We start from the raw sequence: 27,860 nt of genomic DNA, 5'->3' as shown, positions 1-27,860 counted from the left end.
TGTACGCGGCTTCAGGAGGGAGATGGGAGGGAGCGATGTTCTGCAGATCTATAGGGAGACCAGTGGTGGGATAATCTGCAGAATATATCAGGAAGGGGAGGGAGCGATGTTCTGCAGATCTATAGGGAGGCCAGTGGTGGGATAATCTGCAGAATATATCAGGAAGGAGAGGGAGCGATGTTCTGCAGATCTATAGGGAGGTCAGTGATGGAGTAATCTTCAGAATATATCAGCAGGGGGATGGGAGGGAGCGATGCTCTGCAGATCTCTGAATTGGAGGCACACACACAGTGGGATAATGGATACAATGTAACTTATCAGATAGAACAGGAAGGGGTCCCAGGAGCTCACACTCTATTGCAGTGATGGGTGATCGGAGTCGGGGGTATGACCATCACACCGGGAGTAAGAAGTCCATACCGGTGTCAGGAATAGAATAGGTCTGTTAGTGATACGGGGAGGGGGGGGGTCTGTTAGTAATACGGTAATACGGGGAGGGGGGGGGTCTGTTAGTAATACGGGGAGGGGGGTCTGTTAGTAATACGGGGAGGGGGGGTCTGTTAGTAATACGGGGAGGGGGGGGTCTGTTAGTAATACGGGGAGGGGGGGTCTGTTAGTAATACGGGGAGGGGGGGGTCTGTTAGTAATACGGGGAGGGGGGGTCTGTTAGTAATACGGGGAGGGGGGGGTCTGTTAGTAATACGGGGAGGGGGGGGGTCTGTTAGTAATACGGGGAGGGGGGGTCTGCAGTCTATTTATAGGATGGGGGGGGGGGCTCCGCTGCCAATCCATTTGCTCCTTGAGTTCTCTGCAGCGTTTTGGAACGCTCTCAGTTCCCGGAGCCCACGTAGGATCTGCAGAGCGGTGTGTCACGGGGATGCCGGTGGGAATACAGAAGCGGCTGGGGTGAAGAGGGAAAGGTGACGGTGTCCTCACTCAGCTGCAGCACAGAGGGGAGTTGGGGGGGTCTCTCTCTCTCCAGAAGAGGAGCAGAAGAAGAAGAGGAGTCTCGGCGCACATCTGCAATGAGTGAATGACCTCTATAGGGGGAGAGACTGCAGACCACATCCGAGACCGTCCTCTGCCGCCGGGACCGGAGGACGTGAGACGATTTCTCCAAAGATTTTCCTGAAAAATTGGACTGTCTGTGCATATAACATATCAGATACGGAACTTGCCACCAATAGGGCTGCGATCACCTCCAACAGTTCCTGGACAGGACCTCTGCAGCAAGACGTCGCAGCAGGAGACACCGCTATCCCACCGTCACCGATATCCCACCACCAATACCCCACCTTCACCGCTATCCCACCACTGCTATCCCACCGTCACCGATACCACACCACTGATACCCCACCTTCACCGCTACCCCACCACTTATACCCCACCGTCACCAATACCCCACCACCGCTATCCCACCGTCACCGCTACCCCACCACCGCCATCCCACCACTGCTATCCCACCATCACCGCTACCCCACCACCGCTATCCCACCGTCACCGATATCCCACCACTGATACCCTACCTTCACCGCTACCCCACCACTTATACCCCACCACCGCCATCCCACCACTGCTATCCCACCATCACCGCTACCCCACCACCGATATCCCACCACCAATACCCCACCACTGATACCCCACCTTCACCGCTATCCCACCGTTACCGCCATCCCACCACTTCTACCCCACGGCCACCCCACCACCGCCATCCCACCACTGCTATCCCATCATCACCGCCATCCCACCACTGCTACCCCACCATCACTGCCATCCCACTATCAGTGCTATCCCACCATCACCGCTACCCCACCACTGCTATCCCACCATCACCGCTATCCCACCACTGCTATCCCATCATCACCGCCATCGCACCACTGCTACCCCACCATCAGTGCTATCCCACCATCACCGCTATCCCACCACTGCTATCCCATCATCACCGCCATCGCACCACTGCTACCCCACCATCAGTGCTATCCCACCATCACCGCTAACCCACCACTGCTATCCCACCGTCACTGCTATCCCACCGTCACCGCTACCCCACCATCACCGCTATCCCACCATCACTGATATCCCACTGTCACCGCTACCCGGCCATCCAACCACTGCTAATCCACTGTCACTGATATCCCACCGTCCCCACTATACCACCACCACCAACCAACCACTGCTACCCCACCGTCATAGCTATTCCTCCATCATCACTACCCCACCACTGCTATAACACAGCCATCGCTACCCCACCTCCATCACTATCCCACCACCACCGTGGGCTTTCCTATACAGGTGTGTGGTGCAGAGCCAGTAAAGAGGCAGAAGAATCCCGGGGCTGCTGGCCAGTCAGAATCCTGGTGGAGAGTACTGGTGAGTACTATTATTGCCATAACTCTGGTCCTGTTTTGTGCCATTTATTATGGTACATTTTATTTTTTTCAATTAGGCAAATGTGAGATCTTACAAGTCATGTTTTAGCCAGCAAGTGGCGTTCTAAGGTGTTAACCGGGCTAATCTTAACTGCATTGCTGAGGGGAAAAAAAAGCTGAGATCAAAAACTGAAGCTCAGGTTTATACCCAGAGCTGAATGTCTATATACTACCCTAGCCTGTCTATATACTACCCTAGCTTGTCTATATACAACTCTAGCCTGTCTATATACTACCCTAGCCTAAACATATACTACCCTAACTTGTCCATATACTACCCTAGCTTGTCTATATACTACCCTAACCTGTCCATATACTACCCTAGCTTGTCTATATACTACCCTAACCTGTCCATATACTACCCTAGCCTGTCTATATACTACTCTAGCCAGTCCATATACTACCCTAGCCTGTCTATATACTACTCTAGCCTGTCTATATACTACCCTAGCCTGTCTATATACTACTCTAGCCTGTCTATATACTACCCTAGCCTGTCCATATACTGTATTACCCTAGCCTGTCCATACTACCTTAGCCTGTCCATATACAACTCTAGCCAGTCCATATACTACCCTAGCCTGTCTATATACTGTACTACCCTAGCCTCTCCATATACTACCCTAGCCTGTCCATATACTACCCTTGCCTGTCCATATACTACCCTAGCCTGTCCATATACTACCCTAGCCTGTCCATATACTGTACTACCCTGTCTATATTCTACCCTAGCCTTTCCATATACTACCCTAGCCTGTCCATATACAACTCTAGCCTGTCTATATACTACCCTAGCCTAAACATATACTACCCTAACCTGTCCATATACTACCCTAGCTTGTCTATATACTACCCTAACCTGTCCTTATACTACCCTAGCCTGTCTATATACTATCCTAGCCAGTCCATATACTACCCTAGCCTGTCTATATACTGTACTACCGTAGCCTGTCTATATACTACCCTAGCCTGTCCATATACTACCCTAGCCTGTCCATATACTACCCTAGCTAGTCCATATACTACCCTAGCCTGTCTATATACTACCCTAGCCTGTCCATATACTACCCTAGCCTGTCCATATACTACCCTAGCCTGTCCATATACAACTCTAGCCTGTCTATATACTACCCTAGCATGTCTATATACTACCCTAGCCTGTCCATATACAACTCTAGCCTGTCTATATACTACCCTAGCCTAAACATATACTACCCTAACCTGTCTATATACTACCCTAGATTGTCTATATACTACCCTAACCTGTCCATATACTACCCTAGCCTGTCTATATACTATCCTAGCCAGTCCATATACTACCCTAGCCTGTCTATATACTGTACTACCCTAGCCTGTCTATATACTACCCTAGCCTGTCAATATACTACCCTAGCCTGTCTATATACTACACTAACCTGTCCATATACTACCCTAGCCTTTCTATATACTGTACCACCCTAGCCTGTCTATATACTACCCTAGCCTGTCCATATACTACCCTAGCGCCTGTCTATACACTGTACTACCCTAGCATGTCCATACACTACACTAGCCTGCCCATTTACTACCCTAGCCTGCCCATTTACTACCCTAGCCTGTCCATATACAACCCTAGGCTGTCTATATACTACCCTAGCCTGCCGCTTTACTGCCTTTACCTGTCCATATACTACCCTAGCCTGTCCATATACTACCCTAGCCTGTCTATATACCGTACTACACTATCCTATCCATATACTACCCTAGCCTGTCTATATACCGTACTACACTATCCTATCCATATACTACCCTAGCCTGTCCATATACTACCCTAGCCTGTCCATATACTACCCTAGCCTGTCTATATACCGTACTACACTATCCTATCCATATACTACACGAGCCTGTCTATATACTACCCTAGCCTGTCCATATACAACCCTAGCCTGTCCATATACTACCCTAGCCTGTCCATATACAACCCTAGCCTGTCCATATACAACCCTAGCCTGACGCTTTACTGCCTTAGCCTATCCACATACTACCCTAGGCTGTCTATATACTACCCTAGCCTGTCTATATACTGTACTAACCCAGCCTGTCTATATACTACCCTAGCCTGTCTATATACTGTACTAACCTAGCCTGTCTATATACTACCCTAGCCTGTCTATATACTACCCTAGCATGTCTATATACTACTCTAGCCTGTCTATATACTACCCTAGCCTAAACATACACTACCCTAGCCTGTCCATATACTACTCTAGCCCGTCTGACACCCTCCTCCCGCTGCTTGTAATAACAGCTAGGCAGCTGCTTAGCCACATTGAGGGTGATAAGGGGCCGATGCCTGCAGCTGCATATCACAACCACTTGAAATCAATTGACATACAGGTATGATATTTGGCGGCAAGTGGTTAAAACAGGTGGTGAGGAGCCTGGCAAAGGATAAATGAAAGTATTCCTGTGCCTGCCAAGTCTATGGGTCGTGGTCACTGCAGCAAGCACTGAAGGTGATGTCAGAACCCAAGTGGAATAAAACGTAAAGGTAGAGGAGCCTGCAAAGACGTGGGGGCCAATGCCACTTGGTAGAGCCAGCTGCATGAACCCATTACACTTTTTGCGATTCGGCACTGCGTCGCTTTAACTGACAATGTCCGTGCCATTCTGCCGACGTATATATGCGTGAGCCTGTCCTTAAGTGGTTAAATAGACTCTGGCTGACCCAAGATGCCTGCCAAAGTCACAGGGGGCGCCGCCATCCAATAGCTGCCTCCCCGTAACTGGGGAAGCCATAGAGGAGTTCCTCCCTCGACTTCCTCCCTCATATGCCTGGCCTCTACTGTTGAGCGCCACCTGCAGTGGAGAATAAAGACTGCATCTGGCTACACACCATTGAATTGGTTATTGCAAGGGTTTCCTGAGATCTTAACGTGATTTAAAGGGTTCCTCCTGAGTATAAAGGCCAACAAAGGCTGGTTTAGATACCTAGTTCAGGTGGTGACATTCCGGCCCTCCAGGTTTACTCTGGAACCATTGGCACCATTTTATTAATTTTAGTTCATAATGGTAAGGTAAATTCGGTCCAATGGGTGCCAGGTATGTTGAATTTCGAAATAAACCACGAGGGATCTGGGGGTGATAGCGTTGACAATGTATCAAACACACGAAATAAAAGGACCTTCTACCTCGTCCAATCGAGATTCCAGTCGTAGATATCGGCACTGAGGTTGCAGTCATTGAACAGATAGACTGATAATAAAAAATGTTCTGAAAATGGGAAACTTTGCACTGGGATTGTCCTGTGTGTGGGAGGCGGTCAGATGTGAGTGGATGACTCGTCTTTTATGTGTCACAAAACTTCTTCTGCTTCCCACCCACATCCCAATGTTCTCATCTGACCACACTGATAGGTCACCGCAATGTCCTCATTTCCCTCCGACGCCTACAGATCAGGAGAAACTCTTCACACACTGAGACATAATAACAAAAGCAGCATCACCAACACCCTCCCTCACCATTACCAACCCTCCACCACCATCATCACCAACACCCTCCCTCACCATTACTAACCCTCCACCACCACTCCTATCCCACCACCAACACCCTCCCTCACCATTACCAACCCTCCATCCCCACCACCACCACCCCCACCTCACCCCCACCACCCCACCTCACAAACACCCTCCCTCACCATTACCAACCCTCCACCCCCACCTCACCAACACCCTCCACCACCACCATCACCAACACCCTCCCTCACCATTACCAACCCTCCACCCCCACCCCACCACCACTCCTATCCCACCACCAACACCCTCCCTCACCATTACCAACCCTCCACCCCCACCACCACCACCCCCACCTCACCACCACCACCCCACCACCCCCACCTCACCAACACCCTCCCTCACCATTACCAACCCTCCACCCACACCACCCGCACCTCACCACCACCCCCACCTCACCAACACCCTCCACCACCACCATCCCTCACCATTACCAACCCTCCACCCCCACCTCACCACCACCACCCCCACCTCACCAACACCCTCCCTCACCATTACCAACCCTCCACCATCACCAACACCCTCCCTCACCATTACCAACCCTCCACCCCCCAACCCATCACCACTCCTATCCCACGACCATCACCAACTCCCTCCCTCACTATTACCAACCCTCCACCCCCACCATCACCAACACCCTCCCTCACCATTGACAACCCTCCACTCCCACCACCACCTTATCACCACCATCACCAACACCCTCCCTCACCATTAACAACCCTCCACCACCCCTATCCAACCACCATCACCAACACCCTCCCTCACCATTACCAACCCTCCGCCCCCAGCCCACCACCACCCCACCCAACCTGAGCGCTCCCCGCACTCCATGAATAAATGATCAACCGCCCAACTTCACAAGAGAGGATCGATTTTTGTAATGGTAGATTAAACCGGATCTCTTTCTCACCCCCAGCCAAGATATAAACCTTATCTCATCGCTGACCTCCCCTGAGATCTGCAGAACATTGCTCTGTCTCATCCCCCTCCTGACACATCCAAATTGATAGATTCTACAGATTATTTCATCACTGACCTCTCTAGAGATCTGCAAAACATCGTTCCGTCTCATCCTCCCTGTGACAGAACCATCTTCATATATTCTGTAGATTATTTTATCACTGAATTCTCTAGAGCTCTGCAGAACATTGCTCCGTCCCCTCCCCCTCCTGACAGATCCATATTGATATATTCTGTAGATTATTCCATCACTGACCTCTCTAGAGATCTGCAGAACATCGTTCCGTCTCATCCTCCCAGTGACAGATCCATCTTGATATATTCTGTAGATTATTCCATCACTGACCTCTCTAGAGATCTGCAGAACATCGCTCCATTTCATCCCCCTCCTGACAGATCCATCTTGATATATTCTGTAGATTATTCCATCACTGACCTCTCTAGAGATCTGCAGAACATTGCTCCCCGCCCCCACCCCCCACAGATCGATCTTGATATATTCTGCAGAATATTCCATCACGGGTCTCTCTAGAGATCTGCAGAACATCTACCTTTTGCAAAGTTGGCAGTTCACGTTTCATGGTTATACATTAACATGGTGTTTGGTTCTTTTCAGAAGTGATTGCTGGAAGGTCCTCAAAGTCAGTCACCCCACCAGGGAAGCCAGGAGCAGACCAACCCTGCAGACCTTCATCATGAACATGTTGGGGATTATCTCCGGCTGTCCTTGAGAGGATGTTGGGTGAGGAGAACCTTACGACGACTGAATCGTTAGAGGACTGCCTGGAAAAAATCGAGTGGATAAAGTTTCTGTTTTTGAGGTGACATTCGGCAAGCGTTTTGGCTCGTATACTCCGGGAAGGGTGAAGGTCCAGAGACACCTAACATGACCTCAGAAAGGAAAGAAAATATTTGTATAGACTATATTATTCTCCCATTACCAAACTTTCTAAAAAGTTCTTTCTATGACCCTTGGTAGAGTTGTACAACCTCTGAGTTCCCTCTTACATTACCAATACAGGTCCTCTTCTGACATTCATAGCGACCGTATGTTCTGCCAAGTGGGACAGACTTGATAAGTGTTGACCATGAACTCAAGATGAACGCTAGTGACCAACCTATGGGAGATGGAGAGGCCGCCCCTCCGGGTCTCTGCGCCTTCAAAGGCTTCAACCTCAGCTGCGTCCACCCCAATGGTTTTGAGAAACCGCATGGACCCAATATAACTTTCCTTAATGAAGATCACTTTGTGCTTCCCACCTTCTCCACCGCTGCCAAGATCCGAGTGGCCATCACTTGCGTCCTCTTCATTTCCTCCGCCTGTTTTAACATGGCCACTCTATGGACCATCACCTATAAGTACCGAAAGAAATCGCACATCCGCATCCTCATCATCAACCTGGTGGCAGCCGATCTGCTGATCACCTTCGTGGTGATGCCGCTGGATGCGGTGTGGAACGTCACCATCCAGTGGTATGCCGGCGATGTGGCCTGCAGGATTCTCATGTTCCTCAAGTTGGTGGCCATGTACTCTTCGGCCTTTGTTACCGTGGTGATCAGCCTTGACCGGCACGCCGCCATCTTGAACCCGCTGGGCATAGGAGATGCGAAAAAGAAGAACAAGGCCATGTTGTCCGTAGCCTGGACACTTAGTCTACTCTTGGCTACTCCACAGGTAGGTCGGTATCTGAGTTTGTTTAAACTAAAAGTGAAGCACTACTATATATATATATATATATATATATATATATATATATATATAAATCTATCACCATGTGTGCATGAGTAAGTCCGGCCGCTTGCTGCTGTTTCATAGGCTTACCGTTCCTACTGACGAGCCCAGGAAACACTCCGACGGTTTGAGCAGCTCATTACAGAGGTGAGGAGATATCAGATCATTTCTCCCCAACTCTATGATTTAGGAGGACCAGGGCGACGTCATGTATCAAATACTTACCGTAATTTTCTTTTCCTGGTGCCAATCCATGGCAGCATACATGTGGTTGTATACTGCCATCTTGGCGCCAGGAAAACAGAAAACTGTATCAAATGCTTACCGTACTTTTCCTTTCCTGGCGCCAATCCATGGCTGCATGTGGTTGTATGCTGCCATCTTGGTGCCAGGAGAACAGAAAAATTGTATCAAAATACTTATGGTAGTTTTCCCTTCTTGGCCCCAATCCATGACAACATACTACCACGTGTATGCTGCCATGTTGGCACCAGGAAAACAAAAGTTTCCATATTTGTGGCAACATTTTTAACCCTTTATGTGTTTTCAGCGCATCCACGTAGTTATGTTTTTCTCCCCCCGCAGCTGTTTGTGTTCCACACGGTGAGCCGGTCACAGCCAGTCCACTTCGTCCAATGTGCCACGGTGGGCAGCTTCAAGGCCCACTGGTTGGAGACCCTGTACAACATGTTCACCTTCTGCTGCCTCTTCCTTCTCCCGCTCCTTATCATGGTCTTCTGCTACGGAAAAATCCTGGTGGAGATCTCCCGCAAGATGAAGAAGGCTGAAGGTGAGGGGAAGCGGCATCTCCGGCTGTGACACATGGCTCTACGGGAGGTGTGAGGAGGTCATGTGATCACCCATAGCCAACAGCAATGAAAGCAGACAGTGTAAGAGTGTCACGTGATCATTCATAGTCAATAGTAATTAAATCTGGCCTTTGTGTCAGGCGTGAATCATTGACAGCCAATAGTAATGAAAGCTGGCCATGTGGGGATGTCGTGTGATCATTGACAGCCAATAGTATTGGAAACAGGTGGTTTGAGGATGTCATGTGATCAGTGAGAGCCAGTAGTAAGGAGGAACAGAGTTAAGATGTCACGTGATCACTGACAGCAAATACTAATAAAATGTTGCACCAGGATGATGTATGTTGGCTTTAAGTCTCCTGAAGTACCAATTAGATAACGGAAAATTGTATTAAATACTTACCGTAATTTTCTTTTCTTGGCACCAATCCATGGCAGTATACATATGGATTGGTGCCAGTTTAATGGAAAATTGTATCAAATGCTTACCGTAATTTTCTTTTCTTGGCACCAAGCCATGGCAGTATACATATGGATTGGTGCCAGGAAAATAGAAAACTGTATCAAATACTTACCGTAATTGTCTTTTCCTGGCGCCCATTCATGGTAGCATACATATGGTTTGGTGCCCGGAAAATTGTATCAAATACTTACCGTAATTTTCTTTTTCCTAGCACCAGTCCATGACAACATTTTCCTGGCGCCAATCTGTATGTAAACTGCCATGGATTAGCTCAAAGAAAATAAAATTACGGTAAGTTTTGATACCACATTCCATTTTCCTGCTACCAACATGGCAGCATACATATGGATTGGTGGCAGGAAAATTGTATCTAACACTTAGCGTAATTTTCCTTTCCTGGTGCCAATCCATATGTATGCTGCCATGTTGGTAGCAGGAAAATGGAATATGGTTTCAAATACTTACCATAATTTTCCTTTCCTGAAGCCATTCCATATGTATGCTGCCATGTTTCCAATTATAAGTTGAGTCAGACTTTGGTTGCTGCTCTCGCTAATTCGTACTCTTCCATGAATGACCATTTGGCTAAACCCAACCACTGACTTCCTGGTTGTCCATTGAGTCGATGTGTTCTTTCTTCCAGCCTCCTCCAGAGAAGTCAACCTCCGGCGCTCCTACAACAACATCCCGCGGGCTCGGATGAGGACTTTCAAGATGTCGCTGGTCATCGTCTTGACGTTCATCGTGTGCTGGACTCCGTACTACCTCCTGGGGATCTGGTACTGGTTCTCCCCGGAGATGCTGACCAGTCGAAGGGTTCCTCCGTCCCTCAGCCACATCCTCTTCCTCTTTGGCCTTTTCAACACGTGCCTCGACCCCATCATCTACGGCCTCTTCACCATCCACTTCCGCCGGGAAATACGGCGCGTCTGCAGGTGCGCCACTCAGGGAAAGGATGCCGACGCCACCTCGCTGGGCACCGGGTCCTTCCGCGTCTCCACAGCCGCCGTGCCCTTGAAGAGGTCGGCGGGGGTTTCGGGAGGCTCCTGTAAGTTCGACCTGGAGGTGACTGGAGTGGGCCTCCATTCAGGGAAATGCGAACACTGTAAGCGCCAAATCGTAGAGAGCTTTATGTGAAGGAGCGGGCCCCCTCGGCGGCAAAAATTTAAAGAACAAACTCAAAGCTTCTTTTTCAGGGTATTGTGGTTGTCTTGTTGATCCCGAATGTTGTGTTTTTTTGGTAGAACAGAGGTTCTAATCCCTCGTCACTCCATCCAAAAACAGAAAATTTATATTAGCTTTAGTTACATTTTAAAGGGTGCTGTGATGTTTTCAGGAAGCTATGTACAGCACCCCGATGGCCCCTCCTACCATGGGGGAGCACCTTTTTTTTCCAGATTTCACGGCATCAAAAGTGGTAAAAAAAAAACGGCCCAATTGGTGAAATTACCAAGAAAATTAATTATACGAAAGGACAAAAAGTCTTAATACGTGGGTGAAGAGATTCTACAAAAACTGATATGGTTGGGCGATTGTCTTTTTCATCGAATTACAGTTCAAAAGCAAAAGTCGATCGCCTAGGGCGGCTCCATAAATGTGATTATTTCTGGTGATAGCAATCAAGAGTTACCGAGCTAATGGTTTTATAACGAGACCCATAAGAGACGAGGGGGAAGGCTGGGGCTGCCTGAGAGGGGGGGTGGGCAGCGCCCTCTTGTGGTCACGGACAAGACTTGTTATTGTCCTTCTACAAGACGTTTTGTTGTGTTTGTAGCCGGATACCATTAAATTCTGATTTTATTAGATCGTTGACCTGCTCATTATTTTAGATGTACGTCATCTTCTGTGTTTATGTTAAACCTATCAACTCATTCCTGTATTGGGATCTGGCAACTTACTCCACCTAAAAGGTGTACAGACCTGGGAACTCAGCATAATGAAGGTGGGAACCCCTCATAATGGGCACAGCGGGTGTACAGACCCGGGAACTCAGCATAATGAAGGTGGGAACCCCTCATAATGGGCACAGCGGGTGTACAGACCCAGGAACTCAGCACAGGGATGGTGGAAACCCCTCATAATGGGCACAGCGGGTGTACAGACCCAGGAACTCAGCACAGGGATGGTGGGAACCCCTCATAATGGGCACAGCAGGTGTACAGACCCGGGAACTCAGCACAGGGATGGTGGGAACCCCTCATAATGGGCACAGCGGGTGTACAGACCCGGGAACTCAGCACAGGGATGGTGGGAACCCCTCATAATGGGCACAGCGGGTGTACAGACCCGGGAACTCAGCACAGGGATGGTGGGAACCCCTCATAATGGGCACAGCGGGTGTACAGACCCGGGAACTCAGCACAGGGATGGTGGGAACCCCTTTTATAATGGGCACAGTGGGTGTACAGACCCGGGAACTCAGCACAATGATGGTGGGAACCCCTCATAATGGGCACAGCGGATGTACAGACCCGGGAACTCAGCACAGGGATGGTGGGAATCCCTCATAAGGGCACAGCCGGTGTACAGACCTGGGAACTCAGCACAGGGATGGTGGGAACCCCTCATAATGGGCACAGCGGGTGTACAGACCTGGGAACTCAGCACAGGGATGGTGGGAACTCCTCATAATGGGCACAGCGGGTGTACAGACCTGGGAACTCAGCACAGGGATGGTGGGAACCCCTCATAATGGGCACAGCGGGTATACAGACCCCGGAACTCAGCACAGGGATGGTGGGAACCCCTCATAATGGGCACAGCGGGTATACAGACCCGGGAACTCAGCACAGGGATGGTGGGAACCCCTCATAATAGGCACAGCGGGTGTACAAACCCGGGAACTCAGCACAGGGATGGTGGGAACCCCTCATAATGGGCACATCGGGTGCACAGAATTGGGAACTCAGCACAGGGATGGTGGGAACCCCTCATAATGGGCACAGCGGGTGCACAGACCCGGGAACTCAGCACAGGGATGGTGGGAACCCCTCATAATGGGCACAGCAGGTGTACAGACCCGGGAACTCGGCACAGGGATGGTGGGAACTCCTCATAATGGGCACAGCGGGTGTACAGACCCGGGAACTCAGCACAGGGATGGTGGGAACCCCTCATAATGGGCACAGCAGGTGTACAGACCCGGGAACTCGGCACAGGGATGGTGGGAACTCCTCATAATGGGCACAGCGGGTGTACAGAGCCGGGAACTCAGCACAGGGTTGGTGGGAACCCCTCATAATGTCGTTTCTGAGGGTATCGGGTATTATATCTACACACTGATCAGAGCAGAAGATACAACGGATACTTGGTTGTGTTTTTTAGCATCTTTCCTCCTGAGAACGAGATCCTGGCTTCTTTATATAGAACAATAGATGGCCTGATTTTTCGAAGGACAAATTGATTCTATTTTTATATGGAGGGCTGCGGTGTAATAGCTCTCTCCCCACAGCGGCGACGTTTCCGTAATCCGCCTGGCGTCTCAGGAAGATGAAGTGCGGTAATACGATACGAGACGTGTTTCCCATCGCTAGAAAATTACCCCAACATCAGCGACCTTGAGCAGCGGCGCAGCCCCACTCACAGAGAGACGTGCGGCTGTTCCTGTAAGAGAAGAAGGCAGCAAACCGACTCATCCGCTGATCCATCTACTGCGGAGAGCGATCAACTACATTCTACCATTCCAAATGGTGTCTGGAGGGAAAGATTTCTGCCACTTGTGTTTTGGAGATGTGGAAGAACCAAGAATATAATAATGATGCATATCTGGTGCCACTTCCACTTTACGGAGCAATATCTGGTTACACTGCCAGCCATATTTAGTGCCACTTTCACGTTTATAGAGCCATATCCGGTGTTGGTTCCAGTTTATACAGCCATATCTGGGGCCACTTTTTATTTTACAGGGCCATATCTCACACTGCTTTGTTACAAAGCCATATCTGCTTATGCGTCAAGATTACCCACCCATATCTGGTGCCCCTTCCACTTCACAGAGGAATATCTGGTGCCCCTTCCACTTCACAGAGGAATATCTGGTGCCCCTTCCACTTCACAGAGCCATATCTGGTTTCACTTCCAGTTTAAACTGCCATATTTGGTGCCGCTTTCACTTTACAGAGCCTTATCTGATACCCCTTCCACTTCACAGAGCCATATCTGGTGTTGTTTACAGTTATATCTTGTGCTATTCCCACTTCACAGAGCCATAACTGGTGCCCCTTCAACTTCACAGAGAAAGATCTGGTTTCACTTCCAGTTTAAACTGCCATATCTGGTGCCACTTTCACTTTATAGAGCCATATCTGATAACCCTGTCTCTCCATAGAGCTATATCTGGTTTTGTTTCCAGTTTAAACTGCCATATTTGGTGCCACTTCCACTTTATAGAGCCAAATCTAATAAGCCTGTCTCTCCATAGAGCTATACCTGGTTTTGTTTCCAGTTTAAACTGCCATATTTGGTGCCACTTCCACTTTATAGAGCCAAATCTAATAAGCCTGTCTCTCCATAGAGCTATACCTGGTTTTGTTTCCAGTTTAAACTGCCATATTTGGTGCCACTTTCAGTTCACAGAGCCATATCTAGTGCCCCTTCCACTTCACAGAGCTATATCTGGTGTCCCTTCCACTTCAGAGAGCTATATCTGGTTTCAGTTCGAGTTTAAACGGCCACATTTGGTGCTGCTTTGACTTTACAAAGACATATTTGGTGCCACTTTCACTTCACAGAGCCATATCTGGTGCTGCTTCCAGTTTACAGTTATATCTTGTGCTCTTTTCACTTCACAAAGCCATAACTGGTGCCACTTCCACTTCACAGAGATATATCTGGTTTCACTTCCAGTTTAAACTGCCATATATGGTGCCACTTTCACTTTACAGAGCCATATCTAGCGCCCTGTCCACTTCACAGAGTCATATCTGGTTTCACTTCCAGTTTAAACGGCCACATTTGGTGCTGCTTTCACTTTACAAAGTCATATCTGGTGCTGCATGCAGTTTACAGTCACATCTGTGTCCTTTTCACTCCACAGAGCTATATCTGGTTTCTCTTCCAGTTTAAACTGCCATATTTGCTACCACATCTTACTTCACAGAGCCGTATCTGGTGCTGCTTCCAGTTTACAGTTATATCTTGTGCTCTTTTCACTTCACAAAGCCATAACTGGTGCCACTTCCACTTCACAGAGATATATCTGGTTTCACTTCCAGTTTAAACTGCCATATTTGGTGCCACTTTCACTTTACAGAGCCATATCTAACACCCCATCCACTTCACAGAGTCCTATCTGGTTTGAGTTCAAGTTTAAACGGCCATATTTGGTGCTGCTTTCACTTTACAGAGCCATATGTGGTGCTGCTTCCAGTTTACAGTTATATATTGTGCTCTTTCCACTTCACAGAGACATAACTGGTTTAGCTTTGAGATTAAACGGCCATATTTGGTGCCGCTTTCACTTTACAGAGCCATAGAGCCATATGTGGTGCTGCTTCCAGTTTAAAGTCAAATCTGTGCCCTTTCCACTTCACAGAGCTATAACTGGTTTGACTTCCAGTTTCAACTGCCATATTCTGTTCCACTTCACAGAGCTATAACTGGTTTGACTTCCAGTTTCAACTGCCATATTCTGTTCCACTTCACAGAGCTATATCTGGTTTCGCTTACAGTTTAAACTGCCATATTCGATGCCGCTTTCACTTTACAGAGCCATATCTGACAGCCCTTTCTCTCCACAGAGATATATCTGGTTGCACTTCCAGTTTAAACTGCCATATTCGGTGCCGCTTTCACTTCACAGAGCCATATTCGGTGCCGCTTTCACTTCACAGAGCTATATCTGATTTAATTTCTAGTTTAAACTGCCATATTTGGTGCCGCTGTCACTTTACAGAGCCATATCTGTTGCTGCTTCAATTTTCCAGGGGTATATCTGGTTTCACTTCCAGTTTAAAAATGGCCATATTTAGTGCCGCTTTCACTTTACTGCTTCCAGTTTACAGTCGTATCATGTGCTCTTTTCTTTCCACTTCACAGAGCTATATCTGGTTTCAATTCCAGTTCAAACTGCCATATTTGGTGCCGCTTTCACTTCACAGAAAGCATATCTGGTGCTGTTTTCTTTTGCCAGTTTTCACAATTTAGCCATTTTCTGTTATGAGAGTCCATATTTCGGTGCACACTGGGGGGGGGGGGAATCTAGAAAACCTGCCACAAGAAGCTCTAGGAGGGCTGTGACTGTACATTCCCTCTCCTAAATTCTGTGGTTTCAGTTCTTTGGCATCCTGAATTTGGAGCAAGCGTGCGGGCAATACATTTAACCACTTAAGACCCGGACCAAAATGCAGGTAAAGGACCCTGGCCAGTTTTTGCAATCCGGTACTGCGTCGCTTTAACTGACAATTGCACGTCATTTGGACAGGAATGGGTGGAGCTTCTGACTCCTCCCCCCTTACTAGGATATGTCTCTGTTCCTGTTGGAGAGATTTCCCATCACTTCCTGTCATATGACTAGACCTGCGCGTTTCGTCCCCGAATTGAAACCACTTAAGACCCGGACATTTAGGCAGCTAAAGGACCCGGACAGGTTTTGCGATCCGGCACTGCGTCGCTTTAACTGACAATTGCGCGGTCGTGCGACGTGGCTCTCAAACAAAATTGGCGTCCTTTTTTCCCCACAAATAGAGCTTTCTTTTGGTGGTATTTGATCGCCTCTGCGGTTTTTATTTTTTGCGCTATAAACAAAAATAGGGCGACAATTTTGAAAAAAATGCAATATTTTTTACTTTTTGCTATAATAAATATCCCCCAAAAATATATATATAAAAAAAAAATTCCTCAGTTTAGGCCGATACGTATTCTTCTACATATTTTGGTAGAAAAAATCGCAATAAGCGTTTATCGATTGGTTTGCGCAAAATTGATAGCGTTTACAAAATAGGGGATAGTTTTATTGCAGTTTTATAAAAAAAAATTTTTTACTACTAATGGCGGCGATCAGCGATTTTTTTTTTCATGACTGCGACATTATGGCGGACACTTCGGACAATTTTTACACATTTTTGGGACCATTGTCATTTTCACAGCAAAAAGTGCTATAAAAATGCACCGATTACTGTGAAAATGACAATTGCAGTTTAGGAGTTAACCACTAAGGGGGCGCTGAAGGGGTTAAGTGTGACCTCATATGTGTTTCTAACTGTAGGGGGGGCGGGGCTGGACGTGTGACGTCATTGATCGTCTTTTCCTAAATCAGGGAACAGACCATCAATGACGGCGCCACTGTGAAGAACGGGGAAGGTGGGGTGGATTCAGGTAGGGGCGCGCAAATTAAACGGCAGCGCAGCGTATCGTATTTACGCTACGCCGCCGTAACATACAGGAGAAAGGGCTGTATTCACGAAGCACTTGCTCCGTAAGTTGCGGCGGCGTAGCGTAAAAGGGGCCGGCGTAAGCGCGCGCAATTCAAATGATCCGGTAAGGGGCGTGGATCATTTAAATTAGGTGCGTTCCCGCGCCGAACGTACTGCGCATGCGCCGTCCCTAAAATTTCCCGACGTGCATTGCGGTAAATGACGTTGCAAGGTCGTCATTGGTTTCGACGTGAACGTAAATGGCGTCCAGCGCCATTCACGGACGACTTGCGCAAACAACGTAACATTTTCAAATCGCGACGCGGGAACGACGTCCATACTTAACATTGGCTGCGCCTCCTAATAGCAGGAGCAACTTTACGACGAAAACGACTTACGCAAACGACGTAAAAAAACTACCGCCGGGCGCACGTGCGTTTGTGAATCGGCGTAAGTATGTAATTTGCATACTGTACGCTGACAACTACGGAAGCGCCACCTAGCGGCCAGCGTCAGAATGCACCCTAAGATACGACGGCGTAAGAGACTTATGCCAGTCGTATCTTAGGCTAATGTCGGCGTACCGAGCTTTCTGAATACAGAAAATAGATACACGGGCGTAGCTTTGATGGATACGCCGGCGTAAATCGTTCCTGAATCTACCCCGGTGTGTTTACACACAGCTCTCCCCGTTCTTCAGCTCCGGGGACCGATCGCGGGACTCCGGCGGCGATTGGGTCCGCGGGTCCCGCGGTCACGGAGCTTGGGCGCGCGCCCGTGACCCACGGCTGGGCACTTAAAGAGGACGTACCTGTACGTGCCTGTGCCCAGCCGTGCCATTCTGCCGACGTACATGTGCAGGAGGCGGTCCTTAAGTGGTTAAGGGGAAATCGTACTCGCTGGGGCCAGTGACAGGAAAGGTTTGGGGGGGGAGGGGTTGGGTGGCACATAGACACCACACACAGCAGGGTCTGGAGAGTATACAACTCAGGTATATATTGGGAGGGGATTCACATGAAGAAAATACAGGCTCTTAATAATATGCATACACCATGACTCTGCACTGCAGTAAGACCCGAGATTTTCAGTATCTGCCAAATATTGATCAGCGATTGTTTTTTATGGTCAAGAAGATGAAGATAATAAGGAATAAAGATAGTCGGCGCCATCTTGTGGTAGAATCTGGAAGTAACAAAGTTGTATTTGTTCTTGTACCTATGCATCTGCATTGATAAGAGTCCATTTAAAAAAAAAAAAGTGCTGAAGGTGCCCGCCTCTAACCCGGTCCGAAGCTCCGTGACCGCGGCCCCCGATCGCCGCTGGAGTCCCGCGATCGGTCCACGGAGCTGAAGAACGAGGAGAGCTGTGTGTAAACAAACCTTCCCCCGTGGCGCTGTCATCGATCGTGTGTTCCTTGATATAGGGAAACACGATCAATGATGTCACACGTCCAGCCCCGCCCCCCTACAGTTAGAAACACATATGAGGTCACACTTAACCCCTTCAGCACCCCCTTGTGGTTAACTCCCAAACTGCAATTGTCATTTTCACAGTAAACAGTGCATTTTTATATCATTTTTTTGCTGTGAAAATGACAACGGTCCCAAAAATGTGTCAAAATTGTCTGCAGTGTCCGCCATAATGTCGCAGTCACGAAAAAAAATCGCTGATCGCCGCCATTAGTAGTAAAAAAAAATGCAATAAAAATGCAATAAAACTATCCTCTATTTTGAAAAAAAAGCTATAAATTTTGCGCAAACCAATCGATAAACGCTTATTGCGATTTTACCAAAAATATGTAGAAGAATACGTATCGGCCTAAACTGAGGAATTTTTTTTAATATATTTTTGGGGGGTATTTATTACAGCAAAAAGGAAAAAAATTGAATTTTTTTCAAAATTGTCGCTCTATTTTTGTTAATAGCGCAAAAAATAAAAACCGCAGAGGTGATCAAATACCACCAAAAGAAAGCTCTATTTGTGGGGGGGGGGGGGGGGGGAAGGACGCCAATTTTGTTTGGGAGCCACGTCGCACGGCCGCGCAATTGTCAGTTAAAGCGACGCAGTGCCCAAATCGCAAAAACTGGCCTGGTCCTTTAGCTGCCTAAAGGTCCGGGTCTTAAGTGGTTAAACACCATAGGCAATTTTTTTTTTTTTACAGGTTACCAGTTTAGTTACAGAGGAGGTCTAGCACTAGAATTATTGCTCTCGCTCTGACGTTCACAGTGATACCTCACGTGTGGTGCAAATGTTTACATACGCGTGCGCGACGTACGTATGCGTTCACTTCTGCAGGCGAGCAGGGAGAGAATGGGGGGGCGGCGCGCTTTTCTTTTTATTTTACTGTTAATTTTTACACTGTCCCTTTAAATTTTATATTTTTTTGGGGGTCGAAAAGACCTTAAATCTTTCTTTACCTTTAAGGGCTGGTTCACACCACAAAAGCGCACTCCAGATGCTTTTTTTGCATGCGCATTAACGCATTGCAGATGCTTTTTTTTTTTTTTCACAGTAGTGAGGTCTGGTGCATTTTTGATGCGTTTTACTTTGTTCCAGTGCAGGAAAAATGCACGTTCTACTTTTTTTTCTGGAACTGACTGCACTGGTGTGAACTATGCCATTTTGATGTAGAGGGAGGAAAAAAAAAACCACACACGTTGGACTGCATTTGGTATGAAAAGCAAATGAAAAAATAATTACAAAAAAAATAAAAAGTTGATCTTTTGCTTTAAAAACTTCCATACTGGGGGGCACTTGCGCACCTTCCTGCCCAGGCCAATTTTCAGCTTTCAGCGCTGTCGCAATTTGAATGACAATTGCGCGGTCGTGCTACACTGTACCCAAATGAAAGTTTTATAATTTTTTCCCCACAAATAGAGCTTCCTTTTGGTGGTATTTGATCACCTCTGCGAATTTTATTTTTGATGCAACAACTAAAAAAATGCCGAAAATTTAGAAAAAAAAATACATTTTTATTTTTTTTCTGTTCATTTTTTTTGTGAGTAAGTTTTCTTCTTCAATTATCGGCACTGATAGGCATTCATAGGCAGCACTGATGGGCACTAATGTCATTGCTGGGCATCATTTCATTCAGTGCCCATGTTGGCAGTCAGTGCCCATTTGTGGGCACTGATTGGCATCAATTGTGTTAACTTTTTTTTTTTATTGTCTCTTGTGACATTTGTGTGCTATATTGAGCACCGGGGTGCACTCCCTGGTGGTCCAGTGTTGGCATCCGAGGGGGGGCTGCGCTGATAAACAATCAGCGCGAACCCCCCCTGTCAGGAGAGCCATCGATCGGCTGGCGTCTGTCAGATCAACGGCTCTTCCTGTGTACATCGTGATCAGACACGGCTCTTTACCGAGATCAGAGATGAAGGGTGTCAGACTGGCACCCCGCATCACCGATCGCCGGCATGTAATCCTGTAGGACAGGGGTCTCCAAACTGCAGCCCGAGGGCCATATGTGGCCCTTTGCTAGCATTTATCTGGCCCTCGGGCACTATCCCTCTCACTGATATGAGCCACTATTTCTTCCACTGATACCAATGATGGGATACTTACTATTCCTCCTACTAATAGGGGCACTATTCCTCCTCCTACAGACCACCAACCCTGAGGCCATATTTATTCTCACTGATGCCAAGCCCAGGACATTTTCTGCCCCTTCTAAAGTCTGAAAGGCAATAAACTGGTCCTTCGTTTGAAAAGTTTGGAGACCCCTGCTGTAGGACATCAATAGACATCCAGTCAGGATTTCACAACCACTTCCCGGACGTCAATTGACTGGGCGGGAAGTGGTTAAAAAAACAAATAATACAATTGTTTACTTCCAGCCTGGACCGGAAGTGATGTCATGACGTCGATACGGTCCTCCAAGGCCATAGAGATGACCAAGTCTGATTGCCTATGGGACCAGCCAGCCGCACCGCCGAGGCTCGCTGGTGGAAGTGGTAAGTCTGAGAAACACCGGTGAGCGCCAGGAGAGGACGTCCCCTCCCCTCCTATTGCTTCGTAAAGTGTTCCAACGGCATGAGAAATTTGGCCGCCAGCTGAAAAAAAAAAAAAAAATACCGGGGTAATAGCCAATATTTTCATCCATGAACCCAGTAAGGCCCCTTGCAAGTCGCGCGATTTCAGGGAATGCACGTTTGAACTTGAGGTCTATGGACCGCGACTCGCATCAAAGTCAAGCCAAAAAGTAGTGCAGGGACTACTTTGAAGTCGCACAGATAAGAATGGTACTTATTAGAAACCATAGGGCAGTGATGGGGAACCTCGGCACCCCAGATGTTGTGGAACTACATTTCCCATGATTCTCAACTACACTATATAGAGTGCCTGAGCATCATGGGAAATGTAGTTCCAAAACATCTGGGGTGCCAAAGTTCGCCATCACTGCCGTAGGGTATGACTTATGCAACTTCGCAGTCCCAAGTCGCACAAGGAGCCTTAACCACTTCAAAGCCGAACCGTATACATATTGCAGTCTCTAAAGCGGTTAGGATCATGTTCTGTGTGCACCCCCCCCCCCCCATGTTGTCTGAATAAAACACACCATCAGGTAACATAAAAAGACTTTATTTAGCAGTTTTGGAAAAATCTCACACAGACCGACTACCTTCTGATATCATCGCATTTCCTTCAGCCACCATCATTGCGGCCTCAGTCAGTAATCTGGCGCAGTCCAATGGTGGATCCGTTATATTTTGGGCAAACTGCTTTCTCCCCTCCCACAAGGGGGCGCAACTTACACCCCCACAGACTACCCATCATTAATAAAACACAGCATAACAAAAACAGAACTCGGGTTAAGAACAGAAAACGGATGCAGGGCGGTGATTGGGGGGGGGGGGGGGTGAATCTTTAGCGCCGTCTCCTTTCTCCTGGACTTCTGCTCCTCCTTCGCCCACTTCTGCAAAAAGAAAAAAAAAAATATTCAGAGCGGGCATTACTGAACATCAAGTCCACCAATGACATTTTTAGTCCCAATGTAAGCTACATGTTGGTCTTTCGGAGCTTACACAGGATCAGCGACCTTCTCCCCTCCCCCAATGTGCCTGGGAATTGGCTACTTAGATCTGAGCACCGAATCCCAGGAGAAAAGGGGGGAGGTCACAGATTCTGCCCTCTATTTGTCCCGATTTCTGAGTCTTTCTGGCGCCCCAACCACCTCTGGCCACATGCGGTATTGCATGCCATAGAAGTCAATGTGGAACAAATTATTTTTGTTTCCATTGACTTCTATGGGGAAACTCGCTTTGATATGCAAGTGCTTTGGATTACGAGCATTCTCCTGGAACGGATTATGCTCGTAATCCGAGGTTCTACTTTATAGTTGTGCAGCAGCTGGAGCCATAGCCGAGCTCCCCGACTTCTAAAGACCTGGAACTGGCTCCACATTTTGTAGATACAAACCCAGTTACCCCCCCCCCCCCCATCCTCTTGGGGCCAAAGACTACTGCATACATTTTGTAGTTAAAAATACATTTGGGCCCACTTGTCCTCTCGGGGTGGCCATAATAGAACTGACTTCCTTCAACTCTTCATCCCTGTATCTATTCCCTTGTGTCTCCCTCCCCCTCTCCCTCCCCCAATCCTAAGGAGCGTGCCACCCTCGTCGTTTCCTTGCCTAGGGAGTGGACGGGTCGGTCTCGTAGCCTCACTACCTCCATGAGTCATTGACGAGAAAGGTCTGACTGACAAGCCTTCTAACTAGGCCCCTCCCCCAAGGGTCCCCCCATTGAGAACGGTTGGGCAGTTGGACCGCGATTATCCCTTATTGCCAGAGGAGGTAAAATCCCAATGGACAAGGGCATCTCCGCCACTAGGTCCCCCTATGAGGGACCTCCCACAGCCCTCATCCAGGGTCCCCAGAGTTTCACAAATTTCCCATAGTTCCCTTGTCTGGTAAAGGTCACTCTCTCGCTAGAAATGGTTAAGTTAATGGTCGCTACCCAATTTTCTACAGACGGGGGGACATGTGCTTGCCATTTTTGAGCCATTATCTTGCGTGCCTGAAAAAGGCATCTTATTACTGCTTCCAGGTTGCCAGGTGGAACTTGAATGTCCTCCATGCATCCTAGCAGGCAGGTCAGCGCCACTGGGTCGAGGGAGGACCCAAAAACCCTATTAATCCTCTCAGTTATCTCCACCCAATAGCTGTAGAGCTTTGGGCACCTCCAAACCATATGCAGGAAATCACCTTTACCTCCACATCTTGGGCATTCATTGTTTTGCCTCCACCCTAGTGTGAACAATTTTTGGGGGGTATAATATACCCTGTGCAATAGGAACAGGTGGGACAGTCTCTGCGCTGGAGCTATTGAGACCAAAACTCCTCGATGCAGGATCTTGTCCCACTGTTCAGGGGGTTACTGTCCCGACGTCCCTTTCCCACCCTTCTCTGCTCTTATTGGGGCCCGCTCGGCTTATTGCTTTAGTCCCCAGAGTGATGTATATTACTGAAATTAGGCCTTTCGCTGTTCTTGCCTTAATTAATCTAAGGAGGGCGGGAATCTGGGTCCATGTAAGTGTCTGTGAGGCAAATTGTGATTGGATGGCATGGCGCACCTGGAGATATTTATAAAATGTCTTATTTGGAATGTTATATTCCCTTACAAATGCAGAAAATGGTTTTATGGTGTCACCCTCGAATAAGTATATTAACCGGGTTATACCCTGTCTCTCCCATTCCACTGGTTTCTCTATATTCATCACTTCCTGTAAATTTTTATTATTCCATAAAGGGGAAAATTCTGTTACCCCGGCATACCCCAATAAAGCCTTTGCTGTCTGCCATATTTTACTCACTAATTTTGTAGTCGGGCATTTGTAAAAAAAAAAAAATCTGCCTCTAAAGCTTCCACGAGTAACCTATGGGGATTCCCTGCTAACAGCAATCGGCTATTGGGATTATCTGGCTCCGAGGTTCCACAACCCGCAAGATGCTGCAGCTGGGCTGCCACAAAGTATAGTCTAGGGTGTGGAACCGCCAAGCCCCCCTCTTTTACCGGCAGTTGTAATGTTTGCAGGCTAATCCGGGCTTGACCCCCCCCTCCATATTAGTTCTCTGAATAGCGTCTCTATTTTTTTGAACCACGTTTGCCCTATCCAGATCGGAGAGTTATGGAGTAGATATAGTATCTATGGCTGCCATATCATTTTTATTAAATTGCAGCGTCCTGCTACCGACAACGGCAGCCGTTTCCATATATCACATTTTTGTTTTAATTTGAGTAGAAGTGGGGCGATATTAATATTTGCATATTGCACGACATCCTTCGTAACCCAGATACCTAGATATTTTAATTTGGTGACCACACTCAGTTGCGAGATTCCTGGAAATGTCTGAGGACTGAGTGGGTCCAATGCTAACAAGGCAGATTTTTTCCAATTGATAGTAAGGCCTGAGAACTGTCCAAATTCCCCGACCATTTTCATCACTCTATCTAGTGAAGTTTCCACGTCCCCTAGAAAAAACAACACGTCATCTGCAAATAGTGCGATCCTGTCCTCCCCCATCTGTCTTCTGAACCCCCTTATGTCTGCCCTCGACCTGGCCATAATAGCCAGGGGCTCCATGGCAAGGGCAAACAAAAGGGGGGACAGAGGGCACCCCTGTCTCGTCCCTCTTTCCAGGTGGAACACTTCTGACAACACGTTGTTTATTCTAACTTTAGCTCTTGGTTCCTTATACAGTAGTCTGACCCAGCTAATAAAAAGAGGTCCAAAACCAAAATTTTCTAGCACCTTCCATAAGTACGACCATTCTAGGCTATCGAAGGCCTTTGCCGCATCAAGCGACAACACCGCTCTAGAGCCCCCGTTGTCTATTGGTGCCTGTAAATTCAGAAAGAGCCTTCTAATGTTGGTGCTAGTTGCTCTACCTGGTATGAAACCTGACTGGTCTGGATGGACTAAGTAATTAATACATCTATTTAAACGAGTCGCTAGTACTCTGGCCAGGATCTTTACATCAGTGCATAATAGCGATATTGGGCGGTAGGATGAAGGGTCCAGTTGGTCAAATAATGAAATCTAATGAAACAAATCTTACCGTCTCTTTCCCTTTGGTGGTCCACGAACAAATCCCCAATCCACGCTGACCGGCTGCCCCATGAGGTCCTGACCGTTCAACCCTTCCATGGCAGCCAGAGCCTCTTTGTAAGTCTCGTATTCCACCAAGGCGTAACCCTGCGAGAGACAAGAGAATCCCATTGGTTATAGTATTGGATACATTGAAATATATATTACACCAGGGTTTGACAAATTTGCTTGGAATCTAGGAGCCAGCTAAAACAGTTAGGAGCCAGAAAACGCACCCCGTCCCAACAAGCTCACGCAGCAGAAGCGAACGCATACGTGAGCAGCACCGGCATATGAAAACGGTGTTCAAACCGCACGAGAGGTGTCCGCCGTAATGTTTCAGTACCGATAAAGAGAGAGAGGGAAAAAAAAATGCACTCTCACTCTATACATGACATTGGCAGGGAAGAAGTGAACACAAAGGGGCGATCAAAGGGTAACTGTTCCCTCAGTGTGTTTTAACTATTTGGGGGGGGGGGGGGGGGCTCACTGTGCCAACAAAGAGATCGCTGTTCCCGATCACTAGGAACAGACAGACAATCTCATGTCATGTCAGAATGGGGGGGGGGGGGGGGGGGAATCTGCCTTGTTTACAGACAGATCCCTGTTCTGTCTCTCTGTGGAGTAGGGAGGGGGGGGGGCAAGCCAGCTGTTGCAGAACTACAAGTCCCATCATGCCTCTGGGAGTAATTGTAACTACCAGCCTTGCAATGCCTCATGGGAAATGTAGTTTTACAACAGCTGGATGGCCCCCCAAGTTGCCTACCCCTGTTGTGGAGCGATCACAAGTGGCCGGCGGACAGAGTCCACCAGACCCGCGCTCCCCCCCCCCCCCGGCGTAAAGCAGGCATGGGCCCACAGGATCTCATGCACGAACAGGTACGTCGTTTCGCGCAGCTGGGCCACCCTGCTGCATTATATGTGCTGTGGGCAGTCCGGAACTGGTTAAACACCTTTACAGGTTACCAGTTTAGAGTTAGAGGAGGTCTAGTGCTAGAATTTTTGCTCTCACTCTAATGTCTGCACCGTGGGATCATTTCTCGGGTGCGTGTTTAATTTTTTTTTCTACACTGGCCCTTTAAAAAAAAAAATACAATACATTTTTTTAGCAACTTTATTGTCATCACAAGGACAGGTCCTCTTTATGGAGAGATCTGGTGTCTATTCGACCCCCCAGATTTTTTACTCTGCCCTTTAAAAGCATTCAATTAAACCAAGACGGGTTTTATCCAATGCTTTCCCCAAGCCAGTAATGGCGCCGTTTACATTCCAGCAAAAGTGGTGAAATCCTCCGGAGATGATTGGGGGGGACAGTCTGGTCCTCAGTCATCTCTATGGTCAGTTCCTGGACAGAGAGCAGAACATTTCTCACCTTCAGATATCCCGTCCTGCGGTCCAGATTTAGATGAACGTTTTTGATCTCTCCGAAATCGGCGAACTTATCGTGGATGTCCTCTTCTGTGGCCTCCTCGTGGACTCCGGTGATAAACAGGATCCAACCCTCCACGGCTGAGAAGAGAAAGAACATCAAATAAAAAAACAGTCACTGGCCCAGATTCACGTAGAACCGGGCAAATCTGTGGCGGCGTAACGTATGACATTTACATTACGCCGCCGCAAGTTTTACGGGCAAGTGCTTGATTCACAAAGCACTTGCCTGTAAAGTTGCGGCGGCGTAGCGTAAATCCCCCGGCGCAAGCCCGCCTAATTCAAATGATCGGGGGTGTGGATCATTTAAATTAGACGCGTTCCTGCGCCGAACGTACTGCGCATGCGCCGTCCCTAAAATTTCCCGACGTGCATTGCGGTAAATGACGTCGCAAGGTCGTCATTGGTTTCGACGTGAACGTAAATGGCGTCCAGCGCCATTCACGGACGACTTGCGCAAACAACGTAACATTTTCAAATCGCGACGCGGGAACGACGTCCATACTTAACATTGGCTGCGCCTCCTAATAGCAGGGGCAGCCTTACGCCGAAAAAGCCTTAACGCAAACGACGTAAAAAACGAACGCCGGGCGCACATACGTTTGTGAATCAGCGTATCTAGGAAATTAGCATATTCTATGCCGACAACAACGGAAGCGCCCCTAGCGGCCAAAGTTATATTGCACACAATTCTACGCCGCCCCAATCAAGTTACGTCGGTGGAGGAAGCCTATTTTTTCAGCGTAACTGCCTTTGTGAATCGGCGCAACGCTACACGGGCACGGAATTCAAATTACGGCGGCGTATCTGGAGATTGGCCGCCGCAAAAGGTACCTGAATCTACCGCATTGTGCGCAAATCTGAGGTTAAACCCCTCAACTGTCCTAATAGGGCGGAGCTCTGGGTGGGTTTAACAGGCCAACAGAAACTAAAGAGGACCTGTAATGCTGCACAGCAGACAAAGGACATAGGCTCCGCCCCATTTACACTGAACACCCGCGCCGGCATTGTACTGCGGACAGCTGGCCGGTGTAGGCAAAGCGAAGTA

The 27,860-nt window shown here is 48.0% G+C and overlaps 2 protein-coding genes across 3 annotated transcripts; one reads left to right on the top strand and one right to left on the bottom strand.

Moving 5' to 3' along the window:
* Window positions 1-1,856: 1,856 nt before the first annotated feature.
* Window positions 1,857-11,747, top strand: LOC120921083 (gonadotropin-releasing hormone II receptor-like). Of its 2 annotated transcripts, XM_040333723.1 has the most exons (4): window positions 1,860-2,370; window positions 7,557-8,615; window positions 9,258-9,462; window positions 10,588-11,747. In XM_040333723.1, the coding sequence occupies exons 2-4, from the start codon at window positions 8,040-8,042 to the stop codon at window positions 11,079-11,081; spliced, it is 1,275 nt and encodes a 424-aa protein (XP_040189657.1). In that variant the 5' UTR covers window positions 1,860-2,370; window positions 7,557-8,039; the 3' UTR covers window positions 11,082-11,747. The 2 variants fall into 2 exon arrangements, with proteins under 2 accessions (XP_040189658.1, XP_040189657.1); XM_040333724.1 differs by lacking the exon at window positions 9,258-9,462 and having other exon boundaries at window positions 1,857-2,370; window positions 7,557-8,619.
* Window positions 11,748-21,861: 10,114 nt separating this feature from the next.
* RBM8A (RNA binding motif protein 8A) lies at window positions 21,862-26,893 on the bottom strand (the record flags this gene model as incomplete). Its single annotated transcript, XM_040332607.1, is given in 3 exon segments — window positions 21,862-22,211; window positions 25,356-25,492; window positions 26,757-26,893. Coding segments are annotated over 3 exon segments (323 nt in total), but the record flags the coding sequence as incomplete, so codon positions are not given.
* Window positions 26,894-27,860: the final 967 nt, after the last annotated feature.

The sequence above is a fragment of the Rana temporaria genome, chromosome 13, assembly GCF_905171775.1.
Source record: "Rana temporaria chromosome 13, aRanTem1.1, whole genome shotgun sequence".
NCBI lineage: Eukaryota > Metazoa > Chordata > Amphibia > Anura > Ranidae > Rana > Rana temporaria.
Note: the sequence above shows the minus strand (reverse complement) of the source record. Positions and strands in the feature narration are given on the sequence as shown.